Below are 11,559 nucleotides of genomic sequence, written 5' to 3' on the forward strand. Positions count from 1 at the left end.
ATCATTCTCTCCATGATCGTGGATCAGACTGTCTCTTTCACAGTTGTCAAGATCATCCTCGCCACTGTCGATTCATCGGGTATATCATAGCGAGTCAAACGAAGACAATTGAAACTCTGATTAGAGCAGTATGTCTCCTGATTGCCTCAGTTGGTGCATAAACTCTACTAACACTCGGTAGGGTGTGCTCATTGGGTTTGGCTCAACCACCTAAGTACACTGTCAAACTGTGCAGCTATCGGCGGACAACTTAGCTTCTCGAATATTTTGCATGTCAATTTTTGAAGCACTACCCTATCTCTGCATATATAATTCCAGCTTTGTATGCCTCTTGTCAACGCTGTTTGCTCATCGCTTTCACCCACGGTGCGCTATCCTACGCAAATTAGCATGAGACGTGAAACAAGGTCAGTTGCAAGAAGCCACTCACCCCCCATACGCGGTACAGCGAACAGAGTGGTTTCTGCGAAGTATCGCCTGTAAAGGTAATGCCGGCGACGAAATCCGCCTCTACCACTTCCCCATTTTTGAACCATGACTTGATCCGCCCGAGGACAACAATCTCACTGTAGTCTGCTTTGGAGGTGTACACCTCGAGGGGATCATGCCTGCGTTCTTTCTGCGTGATCCACGCCTTCGGGCGATTAGCGGCAATAGCTATATATTTGGCAGCTGAGCTTAGTGACAGGACCATGGTTTTTGGAGAAGTGTGTCTTTACCTTCCCTTCCCTTCAAAGGCCCAGCCAGACCGAATTGTGTCGCGTCGGGCGTAAACAGTTCCGCCAGCCGGTGACCCGCGTCGGCGGCTTGGTCGTCAGCGAGGTGATAGAAGTCATCTATCCACTGCTTGACGCCTGCTGGAGCTGGTATGTCAGCTGGCCATTTCGTCTCAAAAGGTCCTGTCGATGCCATTGGTGTTGGTGGTTGGTGAAGAGCAGCGAGACCGAAATCAGCACCTGGCTTGGATCGGGGGAATAATGCAACAGTCCAGGTATACGAACCCTGCCCACAACGAAGTTTCTTGTGGCCCTGGTAGGGAGAAAATCCTAGTTTCCGTCCGGAGAGGGTGGTCTCGGTGGAAATCGGTTCGGCTGACACGGCAGTCCGAACTCCGACAAGACAGATGATTCCTATGCCTGAGACAAGCGAGCTCCGTAGGTACAGGAACTCTATCTCGGAGCTCACTGAACTGGAATACGAGGTATGCCACTGCCTTGGACTGTGTAAGCCGTCTCCCGCATGGTCAAACGGAAATTAGAGAACCTCCTCCGTCAAGTATCGAGCAGCGGCGCCGCCTGCAGTCAGGAACACGCAACCTCCAGCAGAAATGGCAGACTCTATCTTCAAACGTCTTGTGAGGTTCGAGGATCATGTAGGGCGAGCCAACTACGGGGAAGTCCCTGAAAGCCACAACTGGGCTGACGACCTAGTGGGCGTCTCTGTGCCTGTGTACACGGGTGGACTACCATGGGAGCAAAGCTTCAGTCTCAGTACAGACACAGCCAAGATTGCCAAAGTGTTGAGTCCGATCGAAGCACCACCTTTTATCTATGGGATTGGTCTCAATTATCGCAAGCACGCTGAAGAAGCCAAGGTATGTTCACACGGCTTGTAATGCGTAAACCCGCGCTCATTGCCGCATCAGGTCGAGTAACCCCCTTATCCGTTGATCTTTTTCAAGGGAGGTGGAGCAGGTGAGCTATGTCTGCAGAGTGGCGACTTAAATCGCTGAAGCTGTGCGTAGAGGCAGTATCGGGACCATACGAGGACGTGCCCGTACACAAGGAGGCAGACTTCATGGATTACGAGGCAAGTGCCAATCGGGTTCGCTGCGGAATAAATTCACTGATATGATTTCATGGTGCAGGGCGAGTTGACGATTGTTTTTGGCAAACAGGCTACGAATCTGACCGAATCTGACAACGTCTTCGACTATTTACTGGGATACACGGTTGGCAACGATGTGTCTTCACGATATTGGCAGGACCCTACGCGTTCAGGAGGCCAACACGGCTACGCAAAAGCCTTCGATAAATTCACAGTAATCGGACCGATACTAGCATCCACCTCGTATGTCCCAGATCCTTCCAAGCTTACTTTAAAGACCACCGTCAACGGGGAGCAGCGACAGCTTACCCAGACGGACGACCTCATTTTCGACATTCCGTCTATTGTCAGACACTTGACCCGAGGCAGGACCATACGCCCGGGAACGGTAGTGATGACTGGAACTCCGAGCGGAGTCGCAGCCTTCCACAAGCCACCGGCCTGGCTCAAGGATGGCGACGTGGTTGAGGTGGAAATCACCGAGATTGGAAGAATTCGGAACCGTATGGCATTCCCCCCAATCTCTTGAGCAGGGCGAGTAGGGAAATATGGTTCAAGTCTTTATCGCGGATCATTATCCACACTTTCTCTACCCAAGAGCAATATAGTACTGGGCAGAGATAAAGAAGGGCCTTAGCTTAAACCATGCGCTTTCAACAACTACATTCACCTGACATAGGCCATGTCGCGGTCATAAGTACTAGAACTATCGCCATTCCCCAAAACCTCACTCTCAAGCTTTTACATGCTGAAACTCTCTCTTGAAAAACTCGTCGGTAAAGTCGAACTCCTTGTCCAAGGAAGTGAGTGCCTCGTCCCAAGATTGAATGATCTTGGCTCGGCGTCCTTCGTCTCGTGGGGCAATCTTACAACTTGGATCACCGTCAGCGCCTCGACGACTCTCAGAATCGTCAGTACTCACCTGAACGGGGCCGGCCCTGCCACGAGCCCGCCGGTTACGGCATCTCTATCAATGGGGACGGGATTCCCCTGTTCGTCCACTCCCCGACTCATGCTAAAAGCCCACAGCATGCGAACAATGGCGATGAAGAGACCCCTTTCTGCGACGTGAAAGCCTGGACAGACTCTCCTCCCCGCACCAAAGTTCATGTGAGGACGTTCAGTGGTATTGGAGTTGATACCGAAGAATTCCCCCGAGGTCTTGGCCAAATCGTGGCGACGGGGATCAAACTCTCGGGGGTTATTGTACCTCTCTGGGTCGTTGTTTATCGTCCAGACCTGAGATAAAAAGTCAGACCTTCTACATAAATCAACAATACTTTCCCATCAAACCCACGTTGTTGATGATGCCAGCACCGGCGGGGATCTTGTAGCCCATATAAATGTCATCTTGAGCAACGCCATGAGGCACCGCACCGAGAAGAGTCGTGGGAAACCCTGTAAAAACGGTCAATATTCTCAGGGGTTCGTCGAGACTTGAAACTCACATCTCAAGCTTTCTTCCACGACACCGCGTACGTACGGGAGGTGCTCACGATCAGACCAGGACGGCATCCTGTCTGGCCCGACAACATTGTCGATTTCCGCCTGCGCTTCCCTTTGCACTTCCGGAAAGAGAACCATAGCCTTGGAAAGCCTGCTGTCAGCATAGATCTAATTTTCTGGGTTCGAGTGTCTCTACCTTGAGGAAGCCTTTTAAGGTGTTCCACTGAGTGTCCCTGTGAGTCTATCAGCTCGCAGCTCTGAACGTTCCACCTGCGCATGCAGCACTTACGTGGCTCCCATAGCTGCTTGAACCGCATTGTGAGCTAACTCTTTGTCACCCAGCCTGTCGGCTCCGGCCTTTTCGTTGGCGCTTATCATGTCATTGGAAAAGCCTTGAAATGTAGCCTCGGTCAGTCGACGAATTACGCATTGGAGATTGGAGGATTCCGCCTACATGGCCGAATTCTGCCCTCTCTGTTCCTTGCTTTGGCGTTCTGAAACAGGTCGATAAATAGACCCTCTTCAAGCTTCTTGATCTCCTTCAAGTCTTGCTTGAGCGCGCTCAAGCGAGTCGGGATCAAATTGAAGATGGGTCGCAATGAAGGATACCAGTCGGTCATTTGCAACGAATTGGCGATGCGTACGTTCCGGTCGTTCCACTTTGTTGAATATCTGAGCATCAAGTCCTAAGGGTACAGAGGGATGTGTACTCACATCACACATCCCAGCAACTGCTGGAATATCCATGCTTGGAGTTCGCCATCCGAAAGCTAAAGTAGAAGCGACGCTAGAGGTGTATCGCCTGAAATTTCGATCATAATCTTCCGGGGCGACGAGGAAATCATGGAGCAACTGGCGGCTCTCAAACACCTGGTGGTTAAAAAGCGTCAGGGCATCTCCACCTTACATGTGTACGCAAGATACCGGGTAGAAGCGCCCTTACCTGGTATGGAATATAGCTGTCAGCCCCTTTCGCATTGAGACGAAGGTGATACATCCTCCTTTGCCGTCTCCAGATGTCGTCGTTACTGCAGTTCTTTGAGTTAGATTGCCGCAGGCTGCCAGGACTACCCCATCGGGTCTGTGCTCACTTTCGAAACAAGATGTTGAGGTTGTCACTGTTCTCTCGAATAAACATATCCATCCGTGTCGAATAGATATTGCTCCGCTTCTCGAGAAGGTCTCTGATAATTGTCTGCGAGCTGACCACGATTTGTGTCTGGCTGCCTAACTTGAGGGAGTATATCGGTCCGTCTTCGTACTCATCAGCCTCGTAAGAACCCCAAGACCGTAGAAGATGGGCCTACATTCTTGAGCCCATTTTTGTAGGCAAAAATGTAAGTTGGAGTCTGGTAGCTGATGCAGATTACCCAGAATAGGGATCGTTGGCGGCCCTGCAGTCGTTGAGTCCGCGGTCAAGGCGTTTTATTGCAAGGCCACAAATCTTACCAGGCGGATAACCGTCAGGCCGCATACCGTAACGAGACACCTTCCATAGTATTACCCCAACGATGACTGAGCCCAGCAAGACCCCGCTTACGATATGGATGTCAATAGTCGCCATGCTGTCAAGAGCGATTCTCGCAATACCAAAAAAACGAGCGATGTCGACAAGGAATCCTCAGAAAGCTCACATTCAGTCTTTTGGGGATCGTACCATCTGCTGCGGATCCACCATGTGTTGTAGTTTCCGGAAGCGAACAAGTGGAGAACGTTCCCAACCGGATTCATGGCCCCATGGGGACCGGATGCTACGACTCCAGGGAGCCGCCGAAAAGACTGGAGGCATTCCCCTGATACCGGCGCTTCGGGGCTTCGGAAATGTTACTGACTGTAACCATCCAATCAGACACGACTAGACTCGACAAACCCGTTATCCCCTTGATAATTCGCTGACGCGTTCGGAGTCCTCGTCCCGATCCCGAACGACTCAGTCGCTCACGCAGTGCCTGGAAACTTGGCGCACTGTAGTGCTACAGATATGGTAAATCTCTTCAAGTTGTCTGCTGGACGAGCTTCGTGGTATGTACACTCAGGGATAGTGAAAGGGTAACGCCATGCATGACATTATCAACGTCATCGTCGTTGGGGCCGGCTTTGGTGGGCTTTCAACGGCCATCTCGCTCAGAAGAGTCGGGTGCAATGTGAGTGTTTACGAGCTGTCGAAAGATCTGTCAAGACAAGGTACGCAATGTCAAGATTTCTGTCCGTATTGACTCCCTCTGACGGGGAGATCCTCAAGGCGATGTCATCATGCTGGGGTCGAACGCGTCGCGCGTCATCAGCCAATGGCCAGGAATGCTCGAGAAAGTCCGAGGAGTCTCTTCCCTTCCCACACGGCTGAGGATCTGCGACAAGAGCGGCAGGCTCTTGGTGGAACAGCCTCTGCCATCCGAGTTTGACGGATTCCCTAACAGCTACGCCAACCGAACCAAGGTTCAGAACTACATGTACGAATATGCGAAGGAGATTGGAGTGCAGTTCACCTTCAACGCCCGGATCGTCGAGTATTTCGAGGACGAGGACCACGCAGGCATTGTTTTCAACGGGGAGCGGGTTATTGCGGACGTCGTGGTCGCGGCCGATAGCGTCCATAGCCGGGCGAGGGCGTATGTGACAAAGAAGCCGGGCAGAGCCCAGAAGAGCGGTTTCGCAGTATACCGCTCTTGGTTCAATCTGGATTCTCTCAAGGATAATCCATTGACGAGACCTAACTCTATTCTGGTCTGGCCGGGTGACCCGTCCACATATAAAATAGGTCTTGGCATAAGGGGTCGGGTCATCAATCTACGGGTGATGCGTCCACTAACAAAAACTCTTAGTCATCCCCCATCACTTTCGCGTCTAGTTATAAGAGTGAAGAATTTCGCTATATTACCCTATACTATCAATCATCTATTATTTTGAGGGTTGTAACTTATTTAGGATGCCCGAGGGGCCGTCCGAGCTTAATTTCGACTCCCTAGACCTAAGACGCGGGTCGGTAGTAGATGATAATATACTAGATACCGGTAGAAGTACGTCATAGCCCGCCCCGATACCGCTAGTTTAATGGCTACGGCTACTCTTAGAGTTCGGGGTCATTCTCTACACCGTCTACTAGATATACTATACGCTAGGCTTAAATCTAAGCGAATATCTTAAGCGGAGGTATAGTATTAAAGGTAAGCTAGCTAAAAAGATCGCTAGCTAGGTAGTAGTATAGAACGTAGCGGCCGAGGTAACTCGTCTATTAGATTATAGCTTATTTATCTACGGGCTGTAGTTCCGCGAGGGCTTCGCTTATAGCGCCGCCGAGGCGTATAGGTATCTCCGAGCTAGTAAAGAGAAGCTAGAGTGATACGCTAGTGAAGCGTATAGCGTCGATACGCGGCGCTAGTAGAGAGAGTAGTATATATATCGTAAGGTGACACTATAGTATTTCTTCGCTAAGGCCCCCGATTACTAGATTGTATAGCGAGAGATACCTAGTATACCGGGGCTACTAGCTCTCGGTAGGATTAATACTAGCTTTAGCGGCCGTTACCGTATCGGTAGCGCCGGTTATAACCGTAGTTAACCTAGTCCTAACGTAGCTTAGATACTTACCGCCGGCTTAGAGAGCGCTATAAAAGAGGATGAGGCCCGCTACCGCTAGCTTAGCGAACCTAACTACGTCTCCGAGATCTCGCTATAGCTACGGAAGAGCGCGTTCTACTAGTACTTAGCTGGGTTAGAAGCTAAATTCGTTACTATATCCTATACTACGCCTAGGTCGGACGACGACGACCCGCGACTTTATAAGTTAGTCTAGTCTATCGAGCGTATACTATAAAAGGCGTATAAGTTAGTACTGAACTTATTATATGTCGATGCGCGGGTATTAAATACATTTTAGGCCGGTACTACTAGCTAGGATCTATTCTAGCTCTTATAGAATAAGTTATCGTTCCGGAATTATCTCTCCGTACTTTAATCGTTAATATATTACTATACTCGTATATTTAAAGGTCATTTTAGTCAAGAGATGTTTATCGCTACCGATTCTTAGGTAGAGGTATTAACTTTAGCGTTAGGTGTCGGCGCGAAGCTAGCCGAGCTACGTTTACGGGAGGATAGGGAGATTACTAGGGATACTAAAGAGGAGGATACTCGTTTAGAATCTAAACCCTAAGAGCTAATTAACTAGCTAGAACCCGAGCTTAACTACTATATCTTTAATTTCTACGTAGTACTTGTTTAATATAAGCTTAAGTGGGTCTATAATAGCGTAATTATATCATTTTTAGCTGTACGGTCATCTCTAGTTAGTCTCGAGGACTAGACGATTACGTTTCGCCCGGAAGGCTAAGTAGCGGGCATATTAAGTAAGCTCATCTACTACTATTAGCTAATTCTCCTCTAGGACGCCTACTATATTAAGGAATACTATAAGCTCGAAGACATCGAAGAGCTATTAAAGTAGCTCTATTAGTAGTAGCTTCTTAATGATACTCGCGGCCCGATAAGCGTAATAGGTGACTAGCGTCTCTATACGATATACGTTAGTAGCGCATCCATTCCTAAAGCGTTAGTAGTCTAGGACGTCGACGGGAAGAATCTATTATACGGCGACATTCGATATAGTATCGGTAATCTAGCGGACGAAATCAGTATAGCTTTCCATAAGGCGAAGCGAATCTTCTACGACGAGTTATATTTTGGGTTACCTAGTGTACTAACGTTTCTACTAGTTAAGCTGTAGGATAACTAGTCTAATAATCAGCCTAGGTACAGCTTTATTAAAGATCCCCGTAACGCCGTCTACTTTAAGGGTTACTAGGACTAGCTTATCTAGTATATTAGATAGGACTATACGCTCCTTAATACGGTCTTCTATACGAAGTAGTATAAGTTTAACGATATAGCATCGTAGTCCGTCTAACCTAAATTCGCCTAAGAGTACGAGATCTTTAATGAAGGGTTTAAGGACGCGTTAGTAGTTCTACTCTATAAGGGCTCTAGGTAGCCCGCCCGTTAAGTTAAGTTCTTAGGTATTCGCTAGCGTAATTCGGGTCTAGCGATCTATAATCTCCGTTTACTCTTTAAATTTCTATATTTCGTTCTTAGTTATTATAAGGCGTAAACTCGTACGTACGTATCTCGCTCTCCGGTTCGCTTTATCTTCCCCGAGCTCGCTTAGTTAGTAGTTTAATATCTAGTATTAGTTATACTATTTTGTATCTATCTCTCGCGGCGGTGTAATGTCCCCGCGGAGGTTAGGGATTATCTCTTTAACTATAGGACTAAGTCGTAGCCCGAGAGACGGATAACGGCCGCACTTACCCGCTAGAGCTAGCGTAGTCTCGGGCGGGCGATTTCGACCTAGAAATAGCGTTAAATCGCGGTGGCTATCGCGGTGAAGTACTTTAGCGGTCTTAAATTCGAAGACGATACTAATATTACCGGTAACAAGGATAACGACGTTAACGAAAGTACGGCGGTAGATAGGATTACGCTTCCCGCATCATTCTACGCTTAAACTACGTATAGTAGGTGGACGGGGAATCGCATCTATAGTGGCCGCACTATCAACTTTACGGGATAGTTAACGGACGCCGGCGTCTAGGTATATCTCTAGACTAGTAAGCTCTAGTAGACACTCTTCGAGCGCGAGATCTAGGATCTACCGCGGGGGAAACGGATACGTCCCGCTTCGATATAAGACCCCGGTAGATCTACGTCGTCTCTCATTAAAAAGATCGCGTATCGCACCTAGGCTCGATATCGGATTATATAGGGGTCCGAGGATATTCTAATCGCGCTTCAGCATCTCTTTCGAGATCCCTAGGCGCGGTTTTAGTCGGCGGTTTAGTAGTAGATGGTAGAGGCCGTCGCGTCTCGATACCCCGAAGTCGTAGTCGTCGTCCGTACTAGGGGTAGGAAGAGTCTCGTATATATAATTCCCCCGTTCTTACCGTAAGCCGCTACGATAGTAGTAGTAATACCGCTTATAGTACTAAAATAGGATATAGTCCGGCGATTTTAGGATTTAAATATCTAGTACTCGATTTAGAGTGAGTACGGTAGTAGTAAACGCTTTAACGGCGTGCCGGTCGTCTTCGTCTCCGCCGAGTAAGCGGTCTAATAGCGATTTCGGACGTAGATTAGGATGCTCGATGCTAATCGATAGCTCGACCGGGTCGTATTTAACGAGGCGTATCTTATTCTAACCGCTTTATTATATCGACCTAAGATGGCGATACTCCGGTTTCTCTAGGAGCTCCGATACCCGGTCGTCTTTCTATTAGCTACTCTCCCGCCGGTGATGATAGAGGAGTTCTCGGGGCGGATATTTCTTAACTAGGCCCGCGTCATCTACGACATTACATTCTGGGCCGACATTCGGTACGTTATCTAGTAGTAGCCGGGGGCGGCGGAGAGCTTTAGTAAGGGCGAGGGCGAGACGTTCGATGAGTAAGTAGTCTCTATTATTCGGCGGACTCTTATATTCTACGAGGCCTATAAAGCTTAAGTACGGTGTATCGTCTACGTCGAGAACCGTAAGGTAACTCGGACGCTAGCGGAGCTACTTAATTATAAGTTCTATCATTCCTAGTCCGGTACGGTCTAGGAGAAGGACTAGGTCTTATAGCGCTAGTACCGCGGTGAATATAAAGCGATTGTCGCGACTAGTGCATTTAGGATGGGGGTCGACTACGCGTACGTCCGGAACGTATTCTACTACGGCTTACTGAGTAATACCATTAATTTCTCGTAAGAGGTAAGTCGTATTAGGCGGGACGGGGGTAGTAGTGTTAGTACGGTCTTATTACCCCGTCACGCCTAGGCTATAGATAACGAGCGCTAGGAGCGGGAGAAGTACGTCACTCCGCTATCTACGCGCGTTATATAACGCTATATAAATGTACAGTGTCTCGGAGCGGTACTTAGCCGGTACGTTAACGGCCCTAAGTATATATAGTACTATACCGATATCCGGCTCCGGTATAGCTTTTACCGTCTTAATAGTAGAGTTAACGGCTTCGACGGGCTCTTCGACCCCGCGGTGAAATGCGATATAACGCCGTAGTAGGATTTAGAGCCGGTTAAGCTAAGTCTAGGTCTAGGAGGGGAGGGGGATAAGGACGGGGACGAGGACGTTACCGACATTAACGAAGCTACCGGTCTATACGAGGGTAGTCGCTAGCGACTCTAGGAGGCTGAACGTAATAGTGCTTACCGGCTTACGTAGTATATCCGGCGGTTAGGGTAGTAGAAAGGACGTTATTTAATCTACCGACTACTCTACGACGACGGTCTCCCCTACTACGATCTTAACTAGTGTCGGCGGTAGAGTAAGTTCCGGTTCTTTAATACTAAGCGACTATTCGTAAAGAAGGCGAAGACTTAAGAATGGATGACGGAGTGGACGGCGTACCGGGGGTGTAGTTAACCGCCGATCATCTATAGTGACTAGGACCCCTAAGTAGGACTGACTAGGTGTAAATTCCGGGATATAGTACTACCGGCGGCTTAGGCGGTTTACTATATACGTAACCACTAGGGCGAGACGTTAGAAGAGTTTAGTGGGCAGCTTAGTAGGTTCAAGAAAGAGAAGGACTAGGTGAAGTAGATGGGCGAAGAGGTAGCGTTATTTAGCGACCGTACGATTCAAGCGGTACGGATACTTAATAAGGTACTCGAGAAGCTCGAACTAGGTGAGGTATAAGTAGATTTCTATGGTATTAAGGCGAGGATATATAATTACTATCTTTAGGGGTCCTATATCTATCGATAGTAAATATATATAGGCGGTACGGCTAGAGTGATATTAGCTTAGGGGTTAGGTTAAGGATTAGATACTAGGAGAGTTATAGAGGATATATCTCTAGAGGTAGGGTCGAAGGGTTAGGGTTAGGGTTATATTATAGTCGTTAGGGAGGGTGACGAAGGTGAAGAAGGTACTAAGTCGAGATTTTAATTATTAGGATGGAGAATCGGAAAATCTTAGATAGTAATTACGTTAGAGGAAGAAGAGAAGGATAGTCGGATATTAGTAGGTTAAATATAAGGTTAAGAGAAAAGGGTTAGAAGCGTAATATTAGGATAGAAGTATACTAGATTACCTAAAGAACTATAATCATAAAGTTAGGGAAAATAAGGAAGATTAAAGAACTAGTTAACTAAGTAAGATAATTAATATAGATAATTAAGTATCTCGAATATTTATATAGTTTACTAAAGTATATTAGAGAGCTTAATAAATCTTATAATATAACTAACTAATAAAAATAATATAAGGAAAACAAGGTTAATAGAATTAGT

The 11,559-nt window shown here is 47.8% G+C and overlaps 3 protein-coding genes across 3 annotated transcripts; 1 reads left to right on the plus strand and 2 right to left on the minus strand.

Moving 5' to 3' along the window:
* Positions 1-334: 334 nt before the first annotated feature.
* On the minus strand, positions 335-912 carry AYO20_04236 (hypothetical protein; the record flags this gene model as incomplete). Its single annotated transcript, XM_022642535.1, has 3 exons — positions 335-376; positions 431-657; positions 720-912. 3 exons carry the CDS (start codon positions 910-912, stop codon positions 335-337), a joined length of 462 nt encoding a protein of 153 aa, XP_022501632.1.
* A 415-nt stretch (positions 913-1,327) lies between these two features.
* On the plus strand, positions 1,328-2,356 carry AYO20_04237 (hypothetical protein; the record flags this gene model as incomplete). Its single annotated transcript, XM_022642536.1, has 2 exons — positions 1,328-1,594; positions 1,868-2,356. The coding sequence occupies 2 exons, from the start codon at positions 1,328-1,330 to the stop codon at positions 2,354-2,356; spliced, it is 756 nt and encodes a 251-aa protein (XP_022501633.1).
* A 204-nt stretch (positions 2,357-2,560) lies between these two features.
* On the minus strand, positions 2,561-4,837 carry AYO20_04238 (hypothetical protein; the record flags this gene model as incomplete). Its single annotated transcript, XM_022642537.1, has 12 exons — positions 2,561-2,699; positions 2,750-3,066; positions 3,125-3,225; positions 3,276-3,441; positions 3,470-3,506; positions 3,563-3,643; positions 3,700-3,932; positions 3,988-4,143; positions 4,217-4,301; positions 4,365-4,500; positions 4,581-4,667; positions 4,723-4,837. The coding sequence occupies 12 exons, from the start codon at positions 4,835-4,837 to the stop codon at positions 2,561-2,563; spliced, it is 1,653 nt and encodes a 550-aa protein (XP_022501634.1).
* Positions 4,838-11,559: the final 6,722 nt, after the last annotated feature.

The sequence above is a fragment of the Fonsecaea nubica genome (assembly GCF_001646965.1).
Source record: "Fonsecaea nubica strain CBS 269.64 chromosome Unknown Scaff21, whole genome shotgun sequence".
Classification (NCBI taxonomy): domain Eukaryota; kingdom Fungi; phylum Ascomycota; class Eurotiomycetes; order Chaetothyriales; family Herpotrichiellaceae; genus Fonsecaea; species Fonsecaea nubica.